The sequence below is a fragment of the Argentina silus genome (genome assembly GCF_951799395.1).
Source record: "Argentina silus genome assembly, chromosome: X".
NCBI lineage: Eukaryota > Metazoa > Chordata > Actinopteri > Argentiniformes > Argentinidae > Argentina > Argentina silus.
The window spans coordinates 41827523-41845928 of NC_139653.1; the positions used below are offsets into that span (position 1 = coordinate 41827523).

General features: G+C 45.6%; 1 protein-coding gene across 2 annotated transcripts in view; it reads right to left on the bottom strand.

Annotated features, from left to right (window-relative positions):
• Window positions 1-18406, bottom strand: part of sptbn1 (spectrin, beta, non-erythrocytic 1) — an 85349-nt gene that overhangs the window by 20758 nt on the left and 46185 nt on the right. For both annotated transcript variants that reach the window (XM_083695352.1, XM_083695351.1), the window contains 17 exons: window positions 16097-16248; window positions 13520-13693; window positions 12565-12656; window positions 8853-8933; window positions 8324-8439; window positions 7625-7737; window positions 7244-7431; window positions 6181-6298; window positions 5921-6079; window positions 5359-5661; window positions 5093-5246; window positions 4041-4911; window positions 2788-2925; window positions 1805-2561; window positions 970-1172; window positions 557-647; window positions 135-281 (listed from right to left, as the gene is read on the bottom strand). In XM_083695352.1, coding sequence (XP_083551478.1) covers window positions 135-281; window positions 557-647; window positions 970-1172; window positions 1805-2561; window positions 2788-2925; window positions 4041-4911; window positions 5093-5246; window positions 5359-5661; window positions 5921-6079; window positions 6181-6298; window positions 7244-7431; window positions 7625-7737; window positions 8324-8439; window positions 8853-8933; window positions 12565-12656; window positions 13520-13693; window positions 16097-16248 — 3857 coding nt within the window. The remainder of the gene's footprint in view (window positions 1-134; window positions 282-556; window positions 648-969; window positions 1173-1804; window positions 2562-2787; window positions 2926-4040; window positions 4912-5092; window positions 5247-5358; window positions 5662-5920; window positions 6080-6180; window positions 6299-7243; window positions 7432-7624; window positions 7738-8323; window positions 8440-8852; window positions 8934-12564; window positions 12657-13519; window positions 13694-16096; window positions 16249-18406) is intronic.

Below are 18406 nucleotides of genomic sequence, written 5' to 3' on the forward strand. Positions count from 1 at the left end.
CCACGAAGTCCCGATGGTTAGTGTGGTCGTGTGGTCGTGTGGTCGTGTGGTAGTATGATAGTGTGGTCGTGTGGTCGTGTGGTAGTATGATAGTGTGGTCGTGTGGTACTATGGTAGTGTGAAAGTATGCATACCTTCTCTATCTTGTCCAGCCACTCCTTGTTAGACTGCAGCTCAGCCATGAAGGCCTGGTGTTTCAGCCATTTGCTGTGGAGGTTCCTGGCCTCGTCATATGACATGTCCTGAGCGGTCAGCATCTTCTCGTTAATCCACAGGGACAGCTGCGCACACACACACACACACACACACGATAGACAATTAGTACAACGTGCACGCACAAGTGCACACACACACACAGATACACCTACACACACATGCGTTCATACGCGCAGACAAACGCTCATACACACACACACACACACAACACACACACACACACACACATACACACAGTATGCTCATGTGTCCCACATGCGTACACATACACACAAACATTGTATGCTCACACAAACATGTGTGTGACACACACACACACACACACACACACGTAACTCACCTCCTGACAGTCCTGGAGGAACTTCTGCAGATCTCTGTTATCCTTCAGCTTCATCAGCAGCTCGCTGGCTACCTCACGGTTCTTCTTATGTCTGTGCACACACACCACACACCACATACCACACACCACACACACACACACACACACCACACACCACACACACACACACACACACACACACACACACACACACGGGTTAATACATCGAGTTAACAGCACAGACAACTGCAATCCACTGATAGACCTACATACAGTATATGTGTTAATGCTTTCCGGATGTTTAGATATATTCACAACCAAAGCAGAAGTGAACAATATGTAAGATTGGGATGAAAACATTGACACAAAATGTACAATGAGAGAGGCTACAATATGATATAACACTTTTCAACCAATTTAAGTCTCTTCCATACCTCTGATCGATGGTGTCGACCTTCTCCTGGATGCGGTCAGCATTGATGTTGCCGTCGGAGACCAGCCTGCGTCCGGTGTCGACCACAGCGTTGATCTTCTCCTCGTTGGCATCCATGGTGGTCATGAAGTCTTCCTGCTTCTTGATGGCTCCCTCTGCCCCCTCCAGAGTAGTGGGCATCTCAGTGTGGGCTAGTACGTACTCCTGAGAGAGGGAGGGAAGGAGGGAGTGAGGAGGAGGACGGGGGAGGAGGAAGGGAGGGAGAGATGGAGAGAAAGGAGAGATCTCAGTGTACCCTTCAACGCAGTTTTACTCCAAGTGCACAAGTCAGCAACTGTACTGTATCCTTGTGGCTCTCATATTTACGGGCTTAAAATAAACACTATCTCAGTTATCACTAGTTTGTATCAGATGTCCTTCCACAGGACTGACCACATAGAGGGGATGTGTGTGTGTGTGTGTGCGTGCGTGTGTATGATGATGGGAGCAGTGGTGCTGAGCATGGCAGCAGTGATGTCCAGTGCAGCCCAGTTGAACCCTGAGACAGTGATCTTACTAATAGAGCCATCAGCCTGTGTTAGCGTCACACTGATAATGAGAGAGGGCTTCACTATCAGTCAGACCAGCAGAAATAAGCCCATACACACATAGGCATTCACACACACACACACACACACACACACACACACACACACACACACACACACACACACACACACACACACACTGTAATATGTGTAATAATAAAGAATTTACAAATTGCTTAAATGCATACATATCACTTGCAAGGTTAGGAGTAGGGCTAGGCTAGGTATTATTGGTATTGTAGTGTTTACCTGGTTGTTGAGGAAGGCCTCAGCCTGCTTGGTGTCCCTCAGGAACAGCTGATGAGCGTGGGACTGAGACAGAAGGTTCTGGCGGTTCTCCCACATCTTGTGGAGCTCATTCCAGCCTGTATCCAGGGCTTGCAGCCTCTGTCTGAGGAACATGTACTGGGCGTCCGTCTGTCCCTGGGTCACCATCTCCCCCATGTCCCTCATCTTCTGGTAGTCTTCCTCGTAGTTACGAATCTCGTTCTTGATGTTCTCATGTTGCGCCAGGAGCTTCTCAGCCTCGGCCAGTGTGTTGGGCATGTCCTCGGAGGCGATGGCGGTCTGTGTGCGCGACAGCCAAGACTGGAAGTCATCCAGCTCTCTGAGGAACTGCTGCAGCTTGCTGGCTTCGCCCAGAGACTCCTCCCTGTTCTTCAGCGTTCCCTTCATCTCGTCCCACACGCCACGGATCTCTGCCAGGCGGCCCATGATGCCCTGGGCCTGGTCCGGGTGCTCCGCTGCCAGCCGTTCTGCCTCCTTGTCCAGGTCTGTAAGCTTGTCCTCAATGGCGGCGAGGTCTCGCTCCATGCCTGTGAGTTTACGCTGCAGGGCCATGACGCCCGCCAGGTCGTTGCCCAGCTCCTGGGTGGACTCGATCACCTTGGTCTTCTCACGGATCCACGACTTGGTCTCATTGCACTCCAGGTGGTAGTTCTGGACACCCAGGGCCGAGTTCAGGGAGTCTTTCTTCAGGTCCACCAGGTCTCTGAACTGGCTCCATCTGGAGAGAGAAGGAAGAGGGCACTCAGTCATACAACTGATATAGGTGTACCTTAACAGTAGATCTCTCCTAGGTCTCAGTGATTGTTTTAAGTGCTGGCTATGAGATAGGATTTATGTGGTAGTAAGTATTAGTCTAGAGATGAAAGGGTTATATTCAACCTAGTTTTGAGTTAGTATCTGGGGGTTAACTGTGTGTGTGTGTGTGTGTGTGTTTAGGGTTTTACCTGGTGTTGAGTTTATCCTGTTGGGCTTTGATCTCCTTCTCACTGGGGTTACCACTGTGGATTAGTTGCCTGGCAATCTGGTTCACTACAGCAACACGGGAGGCTTGGTTGTTCATCTCAGGCTCCAGACTCTCAAACCTGTGGGAGAGATGGAGGGGGAGAGAGGTAGAGAAGAGGTGGGGGTTGAGGGGAAGAGAGGAAGATAAGAAGGGGAGTAGAGAGGAGAGGGGGTAGAGGGGAGGATGGTGAGAGTAGAGAGGAGAGGGAGAGAGGTTGTTCATAAAGTTGTTCATAAACATGTGGAAACTATGACAACTTCATGTAAACTCTGGTAATAAGGTTGGTTTTCTACTGAGTTGTAATGTTTCATGTTACAGTTGCCAATCCACAGATGAGAAGAATATGATTTTAACAGGAGTCTGGAAATAATTCCATGTGATGCTTTGTGGGTAAACAATGTGTGTGTGTGTGTGTGTGTGTGTGTGCGTGTGTAAGTGTGTGAGTATATATATATATAAATATGTGGTGAGAGAGACAGATCATCTAAGACCAGAAGCACACAGTGAAGTAAACAAAGTATTCAACCGCAGTCTAGAACACTTAATGTCCTACTGAGAAGAGGCAGCTTTACTTTAGCTTTAACAGAATTACTGGCTTTCAGAACATTGTGGGCTCATTTCTAAATTATAAGTCTGGTTCCCATAGCTTAGACTAGCCCTAACATTATGCTGGGTTAAATGTGTTTATTTCACACTCCTCCACTGTGCTAGATTCCAAACCACTGACAACACATCTAACACAAGCTGTAGCAAACAGAGTTACTAACAGGAAGGGAAATGTTTTCACAAATCTTTCCTTGTGTTTCATTTACTGCAGTATGTCTTGTGTCTGTCTAAAGAAAATGTGTTTTCTTGAAAACCAAATGGCAACAACATTGAAAGTTGTATAAAAAAAAAACATCGAACATGCCTACTTTATTTTCTAGACTGGTTCCATATATGTATGCACTTGAGCAAACTCCTGTTGTTTTCAGCTCATTGTTTATCTCATCTCCTTTTATTTTGATCTATTTTTTTATTTATTTTAAATCTCCTTTTATTTTTATCTATTTCTCCTGCAAAGTGTATTGGATTGGATTTTGTGAATGAAAATGATAACAGTACGTGTCTCTCACTTGCAGGTATACAAGGTATTATAGTGTTTTCTACATATGGCTCAGGAGTGAATTATTATGGTCTGGCCAGGTGTCTCACCTGTGCTGCACGACCTCCAGATCCTCTAGTTTCTCAGGGATCTCCATGCTGTTGAGCCACTGCTCCTTCTCATCGATCCAAACCTCGCAGGCGTCCGCCTCGCTAAACATCTTATAGAGCGCCAGTGCGTCCTGCAATGCCTGCTTCCTCAGTCTCGTCAGCTCTACCACTTCTTTATAGCGCTCCTCGATGCCCGCCAGGCGCCCCTGCACCTCCTCTGAGCCTGACTGCTCCTCGGGGAGCGTCCGGGCTTGCTCGTGGAGCGCGTCGATGGCTGGGCGGTAGCTGGCGATCTCTTCAGCCACGTCCTTGTGTTTCTTCACCAGGGCCTGGGTGGAGAACTCATCATGACCCACGTCAGCGCTGGACACAATGCGGAGGACATCTAGCATCCAGGCGTCTATGTCGTTGGTGTCCGCCTGGAACTGGTGCAGGTTGCACGCTTCCTCCAGACGCATCTTGCGGACGGCCGAGAGGCGCTCCAGCGTGGCCCACTGCTCCTGGATGTCGGCGATGCGCTCGCGGATCTTGTCGGCGCCGAAGTGGTCGGCAGCGACCAGCTCCTCCCCTTGCCGGACGGTCTGCTGCAGGTGCCCGGCACGGCCAATCATCTCGTCCTCGAAAGCACGATGCTGGCTCAGCAGACGCGCAGCACCCGTCAGATCCTTCCCACAATCCTCAGAGGAGAGGATCTGCTCCTTCTCTCTGATCCATCCTTCCTCCTCCGCCATCTCCCAGAAGAACTTCCAGAGACGGCGTGACTCCTCCAGACGAGCGCGGCGCTCTGCCGCAAGCTGACTCAGCTCCTGATAGCAGAACTCCATGTGGGCCACGCGGTCACGGATCACCTGGGGGTCACACGCCTTGTAACCTGGGGGGTGGGAGCACATCAACAAAACAATACATCAAATCTGATACACACTGACACCATAACCAATTACCCTCCACTCTAAACTGACCATAAACACCACCATTTGTACAGCAGGGGAGGCTACTGTGATTTCTACCCCTAGCAGTCTCCCCCGATGTACAGTTACTGTATTGTAACGCACCTTCAGCATCAATGGCAAACTTCTGGGCGTTGTTGTTGACACCTTTGACACGGTCGGCCTGGATGGCGATGTCAGCCTCTACCAGAGCATGTTTCTGTAGCAGGTCCTCAACTCCTAACAGATGTTTCCCATAGTCCTGGGACAGCAGCAGCATCTGTAGGCATGGCAACGAGATAAGTTAGGTCAGAGGTCACACTCATGTAGTCCATGGAGAGCCTTGTCAGGAAAAACTCTGAACCCAAGTCAGGTTAATTTCTCTCTCTCACCTTCATTTCGTCCATCCAGTCCATGATGTAGAGCATCTCCTGGAAGACCCTCTGTAGCCCCAGGTTCATCTCCAGCCTCTGTCGTCGGGCCTTCAGCAGCTCCAGCAGATACTCCCACAGACGGATCACGTTGTCCTTCCTCGCCGTGACACGTTTGATGTCGTGGTAATTCTCCGTCTCCAGGTCACTCGCCACAGAGACCACGGCCTGCACACGCTCCTCGTACGCGGAGATGTCTGTCTCGATGGCCTCATGCTTCTTAGTGGCTGCCTCCACCGCTTGCAGGTCGAACCCAAAGTTGTCCTGGTAGAGGGAGGAAGGGGAAGAAGGAGGGAGGGAGGGAGGGAGGGAGGGAGGGAGGGAGGGAGGGAGGGGAGAGGAGAATAAAATAGAATGAGTGTTTTATTACTCTGTATAACCACAAGGATGTGCTAACAGCCTCTACAGTGGACTATCTATCAGATGTGGGTGTGGGGGAAATTACTTCTGCAATATGGATGGGTGTGTGTACAGAATGTGTGTGTGGGGTTAATCAGTGTGTGTGTGTGTGTGTGTGTGTTACCTGTGAGACCAGCCGTTGGTTCTCACTCAGCCAGGTTTCTCTCATGGCAGCCTTGCGGTCGAAGCGGCGAGCCAGCTGCTCCAGTTTCTCCTGGCGAATCAGCTCCGTCCTCAGGGCCAGCTCACGCTCATGCTCCGCCTTCTCCAGGCGCTCCCAGGTCTGAAACACACACACGCACACGCACACACACTCTCTTGTAAACACACAGTCATAAGGCTAAGAAGTTAGCTACTGTACTACTATCGCAATGCTCATGTTACCTTATTGATGTCAGAGATGAGTTTCCCCTCACGGGGCATGTAGACCTTCTGGTTGTTAGCCCTCATCTTACTCTGGATGGTGAAGAGGAGCACCTCCAGGTTACCTTTCTCTGTGAACCTGGGAGAGAGACAAAAGAACGTCCATGTTAGTATACTGATGTGAACCTGGCAGAGACAGGTATGTGTGTGTGTGTGTGTGTGTGTGTGTGTGTGTGTGTGTGTGTTGTTATTCCACCTCAGTGGAAATAGACACTAGAGGTAGGCTAATATTGCTACCTACCCATTTTGACTTCAATATTAACCCATGCGGCTACATGCATTGGCCAGATCAGAGTCAAAGTACACAATTATGGCAAATCAGGTACTTTTAGAGTAGAGTTTTGAGGTATGCTTGACTTAGCATGGAGTTTACACTGTTGGGACTATTCAATTGGTTCCCTTGTACCAGGCAAACTAAATCAAGCGCATATCAAGTGTTTGACAGTTATGGGTTTGACCCAGGTTTGGTATCAGTAAAACAATGAGAACCTTTCTTCTCTTGCACTGATCCAAGGCCACAAACTGAGACATATTTTTGCATCTGTGTTATCTTGTTATTCACACACACACACACACACACACACACACTAGTGGGGGTCATTGTTTCCTTATTGTTGTAGAGTCATATTCATCAGGCTGAAACCAGTTTGAACCATTTCTCAGAATCAAGTGAATTACGGAGTTATAGTACGCAGAACAGGTGGAGTCTGATAGTTCTGATAGTTCTATATGAGTAACAGGCAACATTCAACTAGATTCGCTGTGACTTTGTTTAATGTTGAAACCTCAATGAGTCAATTCTGGGAAACACTGCTGTTAAAACAGTAAAAGACCAGTCAAGCTGCTGGTATGGAGCATCTGGGATAGACACTGCAGTGGAGGGTAGTTGGGGGGTATGGTGGTGGATAGTTTGTGTGTGTGTCACTCACTTGAGGAGCTTACCCACATTGCTTTGTGTGTGTGTGTGTGTGTGTGTGTGTGTGTGTGTGTGTGTGTGTGTGTGTGCGTGTGTGTGTACACTCACTTGGGTGGTTTCTCCACAGTACGGTAGGTGTTAAAGGCCTGTAGCTGTTGCTGGACCCCCACCAGTGAGTTGGCGAATTTGCGGTTGTTGAGGATGATGATGGTCTGTTCGATCCACTCCAGCAGGTCTGACGCCAGAGACTCGTACTTCTCAATCATCTTCTCTGTCTCGATGGCATTTTCCAGGACCTGGGAACCAGGGGGAGAGGATGGACATTACTTACTGACTACAGTTAAGAGTTTGAGATATTCTGTATGTACCTATACATATGATGGTTTGAGTACATCACAGATTGACTACAGCCAGGAGGGAGAGGAGCCTGCCTCTTGTTACAATGGTGTGTGTGTGTGTGTGTGTAAACACAGGGAAATAACCCCTCACCTTGCCAATGCGTTTGCCCTCCACCTTCAGAGCCTTCATCTTTGAGAAGTAGTGGTAGTAGGTCACAACATAGGTGATGATGGACTTCTCATCTGGGTGGTCTACGCTGATATCTATAGGGTGGACACACACACATACATACGGATGAACACACATGGATGAATGAACACACATGCGCATGCACACACACACACCAATAAGAATCCAATACAGACACAAACAGCTTTGACTCTTTGCATTTTCCAGTCTACAGGCATCAACACAGGCTGCGGGCTGGTTTCCGCAGAGAATAATAGAATTTATTGGATGGGGAAATACTGTAGATTGTGGAGCTGTGTTTAGAGACAGCCTGACGGGGACAGGGGAGGGTGGGAGGGAGGGAGAGAGAGAGAGAGAGAGAGAGAGGAGTGGGAGGGGGAGCTGGTGCTGTATGTTCCTACAGAACAATACTAGAGAGCTTTCTCACGCCTGGGTTCTTTGTTTCGCCTCTCTGCTCCTGAGGCAGCCTGCTGAGCTCCACTATCAGAGTAATAAACTAATCTAAGTTAAACTAAGTCAGCTATCACTCTGAAACATTCACACCTCCAGCAGCGAACGTGCTGATTTGTGTGGACCTCACTGTTACCCTGTCTGAGCTTTGTACCTCAGTGTGTGTGTGTGTGTGTGTGTGTGTGTGTGTGTGTGTGTGGAGACACCAACCCTCAGCGTCCAGTAACTTGGTGACCCCCAGGTGCTGCTCTGCCACATTGAAGGCATTCTGCAAGTTGTGGTGGGCATTGGACTTCTTCAGCTTGTCAAAGTCAATCAGGTCGGGTCTAAAGACACACACACACAGAGAGAGAGAGAGACTGTATAAGATACAAACTTATATGCACTACATAAAACACATGACAAGAGGGTTATGTTATAAATGTATAATACATGTGTTAGTGTTTGAGGCATGTACAGTATCTGTGTTCATGGATGAGAGCTGTATTATGTCAAGTGTTATAACTGTATCTGAGCCATACGTTTCCTGCAAGGTTGCTACAATACGTAATAACTTTGAGATGTGTACTCTAAAAGCTTGTGGACCAGGGTTGTGTTATACATGTTTTATAACTGTGTAATAAAGGTGTAATAAGTCACATTACAAATGGTTTATAATTGTGTTATAAATGTGCAATAACAGTACCTGTTTGTGGATGAGGGTTATTAATAACATGTTATAAAGGTGCAATAACAGTACCTGTGTTTGTGGATGAGGGCGTTGAAGGCCATGCCGTCTCTCCAGCTAGTCGTGAAGTTGTGGATGTTCACATTGGGATACCTGGAGAAGTCAGAGAAATGCTGTAAAAAGCCTATTTTTTCAAAATCACTACAGTCTAATTGGGTTAGGGCTAGAACCTGACCCATCAGGTTTCGGGTCTTGTTGTTAATAAGTCTGTTCGAGTTCGGTTCTGTTCAGGGTTCAGTTCGGGTTATTTAAAAGAAGCTAAGACAAACTTAGGAATCAATTCTTTATTCTATTAAAAAAATATACCAGACAGGGGGCACTCCCCCTTCCTACATACCTGTTTAGGTTTAAATATTGGTAACCTATAACCTTAAGTTTAAATGAACAAAGATTGAGGCCTATTAAATGAAACAGTCTTCAAAAAGATTGGCATGCACCAACAACCCATTCATCATTACCACTGTTCCTCTCTCCCTCACCCATTAACACTGTTCCTCTCCCTCACCCATTACCACTGTTCCTCTCCCTCACCCATTACCACTGTTCCTCTCTCCCTCACCCATTACCACTGTTCCTCTCTCCCTCACCCATTACCACTGTTCCTCTCTCCCTCACCCATTACCACTGTTCCTCTCTCCCTCACCCATTACCACTGTTCCTCTCTCCCTCATCCATTACCACTGTTCCTCTCTCCCTCACCCATTACCACTGTTCCTCTCTCCCTCACCCATTACCACTGTTCCTCTCTCCCTCACCCATTAACACTGTTCCTCTCCCTCACCCATTACCACTGCTGCATTGTTATGCGTTTGTGACAATAGTTTTGACATGAGTTTCAATGGGTCATTATAAGCGGCGAAGAGAAACAGTTCACAGCCTAATAGATCGTAGGGCCATGGAGTGCTTCTCCTAGGCATGCTGGCATAAGAGGGGTAGACGGTCTCCCAAACCAAGGCCAAATCCCCTCAAACTGCACGTCTGGGGTGGCATATCTCACCAGGGACCAAGCTCATTGCAGATTTTTGATAAGACCCACATCCAAGCTGGTCAGTCAGCTCCAAGCTGTTCTTTTAAGCTTTAATAAATAATATGGAAGGTGATTTGGTTATTTATTTATGACTGCATCTAACTCGGTGTCATCTTTCAGGTATCGTGGATCAAATTTACTTTGAGGAATACGTTGGAGGAATCGTTGGGTTTCACATCAGAGAAGATTTCAGGTCAAGACACCAGCATGGTAAGTTAATGACACAACCCTTGGTATTTTTCTGCTGTTTAATGCACTGAGCAATTTAAAAACAACGTGTTGAGATCAATTGACATGAAATGTTCTTTCACATACAGGTCTCCTAACTTCAACCCCATCAAGCTTGTCTGGCACACAATGAACGAGTGGTGGGGAGGTGAAAGAATAAAGATGACCGTAGTACATTTTGGGAAGAGAAGCTGACAAGGGCGGCCTGCAACAGGTGCATCGATCACTTAAGGAAGGTTCTGCCAGTGATTTTCGATTCTGGAAGGCGACAGAGCAGTGTTTAATAATAACATTTAAATAAACTTCAGCACAAACGAGGCCACAGTGTATCCAGTGACTCTTTATACAACTTGTATGTAAGCTCTTAGCGTTCATACATATTTTATTCGATAGTTGCATTTAGAAATGTTGATGATTAAGTGTCACACTTAATCAACTGTGTTCCATTATTAGATGTACTGTACCATTATCAGATGTGGGGAGAATGGAGTGTACACAGGTCAAATGGGTTGCTTAATGTTCACTGATACGTAATTAAAGAATACAAAGTATATATGAATTTGATATTTTTGTTTGCTACAGTTGACAACAACTAGGCCTGTACCCTCTAGATCTTCTACAGTAACCTCAGGTCATAATGGTGAGAAATTAGAAACCTTATATGAGGCATCCACAGAGATAGCTCCAGTTAAAAGCCTATTAAGTTGTGAATAACACACTGCTGACTGTCATGATGTAGATCGTATGATAATGATGTCATTGTGAGAATGTTGATCATATAAAGGCGCAGAGAAATATGCACAGAATATCAAATATAAATCCACAAATAATCTCAATCATCCTAAAACTAAGTAGGAAAAATGAAAAAAATCACCCTGCACGCATTGAAAGGTTCAGTACTCTTCTGATTCTGGTTCTGATACTGCATGTTAAGCTTGTATTAAAAAAAGAAAAACAGTGTTGATGCAATTGTTAATGTCATGCAGGTATAGACTACTTCAAATAATTGAAATTGCAGATTAGTTGTTGAGGTTTCAAGAATATAGCGTCCCGTTATGAGTGTAGCCGAAATTATTTTCAGAAAGCTTCCCTTTATGACATACAGCCTAGTGTTGTCTTCATATCAGCGTTCGTGGCAACGCCTCTCATTTCGCTCTTGGTGCAGCACCCGGAAAAATGTGTTAACGGAACGATGACGGCACGCTCCCGTTTCAGTGTTGGTGTAGTTTAACTCTCTCTACTCAGGGATAGACACAATGTTTGATAACCCCCTATCCATGTGTCTGCTGTTTACGAGTTTTAAGAACTGTTTGTTCGTTATGTAAACTTCGGTTGTTTGCTTTGCTTTCCCTGCCACTTCTTTGTCAGGTTGTTATTGTAAAAGAGAACGTGTTCTCAATGATTTAAATAAAGGATAAATAAAATAAATAAATTGCTCTCTGGCACCATATAGTGCCAAGAAAAAGTATGTGAATTTCCACATTTTGTTATGCTGGAGCCTGATATTGAAATCATTTCATTTGGATTTTGTTTAAACTGAGATTCTACTCCACGCATTCAAAGTGAAACAAATTATAAAAAGAAATATATAAATATTTAAACATGAATAACCAAATCATCCTGTGTGAATAAGTATGTGAACCCTTGGCAATGGGCAAACCAAAATTAGTACAAAGCACTCGTTACCCTTCCAAGTTACACAAGTTGGAGAGACTCCATCCGTTTAATGAACATTAATCTCTCTAAAAGGTTTGTATCCATCATTAAAAAGTGGATAGTGCGTACTAGATCAGGTGATTGCTCCAAAGTGAGCAGCCAGAGAATAATGAAACATTGTAGATGTGCCACCATGAGGCCGCATTTGAAAGAGCCACAGACCTCAAACATTAAGATGGGAGAACATGATGACATGACAGAGGCCAGATAAAAAACATTACTGAAAAAAAGGATTGCAGACAAACTCAATACAGGAATGGGAAGTCTTTTTTCCCCCAGTAATACTTATCTGGCCTCTACCTCTGTCAATTATTGGACTTGAATAATATGAAATTATTCATATTTAGCCATTGATTCTTGAAGAACGAAACTTATAAATGCCTAAACTTAGTTCAACTGTCTTACCCCATCAGCACCCAAACTATAAGCTTGTTTTACTCAATTGTAATTGTAAACAAACACTGTATAGCTTCAGAACATGGTTGAAACTATCATTGTGATCTCATAGATGGTCAGTCTTGCGTCCATAGCTCCAAATAAGAACCAAATAAAGTGGCAGGGGGGGAACGCTTTGGTATCGTTTGAATCCCAGATTGCCCCTTTAAAGTTGAACTTTCTTTCTGTACTAAAATGCTAACTTTGCTCACGCCAAAGGCCAAATGAGTTAAACGAATTGAGAGACACGTATATCATTCATTTATTTTATGCCTTTTGTTTCCCAATGCTGACACTACAAATAGGCTTGACACTCACCCTGCGGTCTTCATCTGACACCAGAGCAGCAGAGCGTCTTTAGCAGACTTCTTCTCCTTGTTGTCCTCCGTCTCAACGCTGATGTCCTGGATCTGTTACACAGAGACCCCAATGACCAAATGATTACACAGACAGCTCTAACATACAGCCCGCAAAAGACACACACACACACACAAACACACAAACATACACACGCCCACAAAAGACACACACACACACACACACACACACACACACACACACAGACATGACACTCACCTGCATTGAGGGGGACACATATAAAACACCCCTCTCACCACTTTCTCCACACACAGATGAAACCTCGCACAAACGCCCTACGGCACTGTATACACACGCATTTGATACTTTTACTGGCCATCCCTAACCATCTAGATTTCACTCTATTCTTGCATCTGTGGATTTAGTGTAAGTGGGCTAAAAATCATTTTTAATCCACACGGGGCTTATAATATTAAATCCCTTTTCCCGCCCCATCGCTCCAACTGTACTCTGTCCGCCCTCAGCCAGTCCATAATCATCCCATTGGTACTACGTCATAGACACAGAGGTCTGTACCTCTCTGGCCATGGTGCAAAGGATGTAAATATGGCCCTTCATACAGATAAATACTATTCTAATCACTAACCCAAATCTTAACCCTCACCGTTAACTTAGCGTTACCCCTAGTCCTCGTTTAAGGACAAACAGCTTGAATAATTGCTCAAAGACATCTGACAATATTGTATTTGTATTTGTAAAATGGACATCTACTGAATATCCAACACATAAACCCCGATGTCCTTTGTAGCATGGCCACCTAGTGAATACCAACACATATACCCATGTGTTCTTTGTAGCATGGTCACCTAGTAACTACCAACACAGATTCCCATGTGTCGTTCGTAGCATGGTCATCTGATGACTAAGCATAGGCAGGAAGTGGAGGTTAGCTGACCTGGAAGCGGAGGATGATGGTCCAGATGAGACCCAGGGTGAGGCGGTGGTTGCCATCAACGATGTCGTGTGAGCCCATGTTCTCCAGATGGACACGCTGCTCCTTCAGGAACTGGAGGGCCTTGTCTACGTTCTCCAGACAGTGGATACGCATACGCCCCTTAGTGGGCTTGGGCTGGACGCACACACACGCACACGCACGCACACACACGCACACACACACACACACACACACACACACACACACACACACACACACACACACACACACACACACACACACACACACACACACACACACACACACACACACACACACACAGAGAGAGAGAGAGAGAGAAAAGGGAAACAGAGATGAGGGATGTTAGCTATGTCATGTGATTGACACACCAGTGTAATTACACTCTCTTTACATAACTGACATTCTAATGATAATCACAACTGTTTTCCATTGAGTCATCTGACTTGGCAGTACTCCATCTGTTTTAATGACCTACTTAACTAACTGCTGGCATACCTCAGGCATGCAGATGTATCATTTAATTTCTCACTGTATGTGAGTCTCTGCTATTACACTATGTGTAAAGGCAAGATCCTTATGCATGTTCGTATGGCTGTCGATGTCAGGGTATTCATAGGCATTTCAGTGTGTGTGTGTGTGTGTGTGATAATTTGTGAGTGACACAGAAAGGAATTGAGAGCGCTGATGCACTGGGTCCATCCCATCACTGGGTCATCAAATTACCAGCTTTACCATCCTGGGGTTGCGACCCCGAAACAACCTAGGAAGTACCCATGGCTTTATTGGGACAGCTGGAGAATAACACTGGATCCCATCACTCTCTGACTAACAAAAAACACCAGAGAGAGAGAGAGAAAGAGAGAGAGAGAGAGAGAGAGAGATCCATCTGGTGTGTGTAGTGTTCTGTGATGATTTGAACTTTAACACTCCATTCCTCTGTTTCCTGTAGCCATTCAGAGATGACGGCCGGCTGGCTCGTGTTCTACGGCCATGCTTGGAATAGGATACTAAACACGAAATAGTTGCACACTTCATGAGTATGTACTTAACATGCCATGTCCTAGATCCTGCGGTTGTGTGTGGCTCAGTTAAAGCTAACGTTGTGTGTTTGATTCCTGCTAGGACCATACAGTGTATACTTAAAATGTATGCACTCACTGTATTGTAAGTCGCTTTGGATAAAAGCGTCTGCTAAATACCATATATTATATAAAGATCACATTTTCAGTGAAGGTACAGTAGTATGACATCCTGGTCTTTCAAGCACGCTAGAAAGACTGCCAATCATACACACTGATGTCGCCAACTAAATAAAATAAAAGTATCTTATGCTGAAAACAGTCTAGTTTCAGTTGGGGTCATTCTAGAAGACTCCATTGTGTAGCCAGTCACTCCATATTGGCCACCAACTGTTCCTTTCAACAGATCTCTTTGATAACTCTGTCCTTTTCCCTTCCCTCCACTCCATCATAGCATGGCAGATTTTCAATCTGTTCCTTTTCTGCTGCTGTTGTTGTTTTTTTTCTTTCCCCCTCACTTCCTCAAAGCAGCCAGAACAGAAACTCAAATCTGAAAAGTTGATATTTTGACATGTTTTGAAGGGTTTACAGTAGAAGGCATTCACTAGGCTGAGTTGAAGCCTTGGTCATATCTTTCTCACAGCGCGGCCCCGAGAATTCCGTCAATGGAAAGGCCAGGGTTTGGCACAAACCACTGGAAGTCACAAGGCGGGGGGTGAAAGGAGGTGGGGGTGAAAGTGGTACGGCCAGTAATCTGGTTTAATTGCAGTTTGATTCCAGAGCTGTCTGGACGAATCTATCAAGACACTGCCTTTCAACTGGTGTGTGTGTGTGTGTGCGTGTGTGTGCGTGTGTGTGTGTGTGTGTATGAGGGGTGTGACAGTGCTAAATTGGGACATTGTTCATCAAAACCATTAGCTATGCTAAAGCTTTGCTAAACCTCTTTGTTAGTGGCAATCCTGCTGCAGTAATTGGTCAGAGGCACAGCAGCTAATCTGTTTCAGTTTGTTCTGACATCGTTACACTTCATAGATCTGTGACTGGGTTACTTCAGGACAGAGATGATCTCCTGAGGTACCCTAGCCTCTAGCATCCAACTGCAAGTGATATGTGTGTGTGTGTCTATATAAAGATGTAGTACCTGATCATGTGAAAAGCATATTCACTTTCCCAGCAGTAGAAAGAGCAGTGAGAAGGTGTGTCTTGTTTTATAATGTTGACTCAATGAGGTATCTGATTACATGGAACACAGCTACATATGTGACAGATCAGAGAGTGAGAAATGGGTGGTGTGAGATACCGGTACATCATAAACAAAACACATTGGAGCGAGATAATTCTAAAAAACAACTTCGGCTGTGTGTGTGTGTGTGTGTGTGCATGTGTGAGTGTGTGTGTGTGTGTGTGTGTGTGTGTGTATATGTGCATGCGTGTGTATGCGTGTGTGCATGTACGCAAGTGTGTATGTGCGTGCGTATGCGTGTGTGTGTGTGTGTGTGTGTGTGTGTGCACGCATACATGCATGTCCCATACATACCAGTCTCTCTCCAGAGAGCACCTCCAGTAGCTTGATGAGCATGCGTCCATCCCTCAGGTCCATGTATAGGTCAATGATTCTGCAGGAGACTCGGGACAGGTGGGAGTTGACCCACTTAACAAAGGTCTTCTTCTGCACAGCCTCACGCTCATCTGGAGAGAGAACCAGGGAGAGACCAGGGGTGAGGTTGAGGATCACAGAGAGACAGGAGTGGGGTTCAATTGACCCCAAACAGTCTCACAATGGGAGATGATTTGGTGCTGTATGTCTTAGGCAATAATAAATGCTGTATAATCCACACACACACACACACACACACACACACACACACACACACACACACACACACACACACACACACTTCTGTTGGCGAGTACTGAAACTTGAGAGGAGCAGAACAATGTACTGTATTAAGAGACACTGAGGCAAAGTGTCCATCTGTGGACCCAACAGTGTAGAACGTGAGCACCCCCTCTTCCTCTCTCTAGAACGTGAGCACCCCCTCTTCCTCTCTCTAGAACATGAGGCGTTGCATGTTCACTCTCCTTCCCTCCCTCCCTCCCTCCCTCCCCTTTCTCTAGAACGTGAAGCTTTGCATGTTCTATCTTTATCTGTCACTCTCTATTACTCCCACCTCCATCTAGAACATGAAGTCCCCCCTCCCCTGTAGAACAGCATGTAGACATTTAATTGGCATTTAGCAGACGCCTTTATCCATAGCGACTTACAGCAAGTACATTTGTCTAAGTAAGTGAATCATCTATCCATCAGTCATCATAAGAAAAAGTGATCTATGCTAGGACCAGGGGCTATTGGCAGTCACAATGCTAGAAGAAGGAAGAATTACTTTTTTATTTTATTTTATTTTTTTATTTACAGTAGAGAAACTTGTACATGGGGGTAGTGGGGATGAAGATGTAGCCTGAAGAGATGGGTCTTCAATCTACGGCGGAAGATAGGTAGTGACTCTGCAGTCATGACAGCAGTGGGAAGCTCGTTCCACCAGCGAGGCGCCAGGACAGTGAAAAGCAGTGAAGCCATGCAGCTCTCATCCTTCCTGTTTAGACCAGGTTCTCTCTCTCTCGTGCTCTCTCTCCTGGGAGGGGTTTCTTGTTTACAACACACTGTCTTTGTAAGTTACCGTTTGTCTGTCTGTCTGTCTTTCTGTCTGCATGGTGAACACAATAACACAAACCAAGGCTGTTATTGTTCTAGGAACAGAGCTGTGTATAGGAGTCATTTCCTCCATCCTAGAAGCACAATAGTGCGGAGAAACTATCCCACATACCTCTCACAGCAACACAGAGAAGTATGCTAAAGTAAATATCAACATCTTCACATGCCAGGTACTTTCTTCGATAGGGAAACACAGGAGGCAACCAGGGCTACGCACTGCAGTGCTTGAACACGGACCAAGCTGGAGCGTACATTTCACAGCAAAGACAGTGGCGTTCACAAAGGCTAACTGTTGCATATCCAGTCATGTTTGCACAGGTAAACTGTTAGCATAGCTGGTGCTATTCTCATAGGATAACTACTACTATCAGATATGCTCTTGCTAGAACCTAGGTCAAAATAAACGGAATGTCCAGGTTCTCAACATTCACAAGCATTTTTGTTTTAGATTCTTAATATAAAAAAAAGAAGAAAAAAAATCAATTAAAATGTTCAATTAAAAATAGACAATTAAATATTTCCGAAGCATAGTTATGTCAAATCATTTTAATCATATGGCTCCTACAAATATTTTAGTTGCACTTTACTTAGTTTGCTTGTCTGGTACAACGGAATCAATGCAATATTACCACAATTTAAAACGTAAAAGCTCAATCAAGCCCACGTTGACATAATGTACGTACAGTACAGGCCTATGTGTTTGACCCAGGTCTGTGGGGATACGTGTACTGGTTCATGTGAGCTAGCTGCTGCTCCCACAGTTCCAGTAGGGCTGTGTTCCCATGCTAGCTACCAGCAGGGTGGTCTGGTGGTCTTGCTCTGGCCCAGGCTTCCCACCCCAACTTACTGCAGAGCCCATAAACATCACTCACTGGTACTGTTACTGCGTAATGCTGCAGTAAGCAGAATCAAGAGAGCCAGCAGCACCAGCCCATATCTGCAGTACTGAAATACACACACACCACAAGTACCGGTATACAAATGAGCACACATACATGTACAGGTATGCAAGTACGCACACACACACGCACACACACACGCACGCACACACACACACACACACACGCACGCACACACACACACACACACACACACACACACACACACACACACACACACACACACACACACACA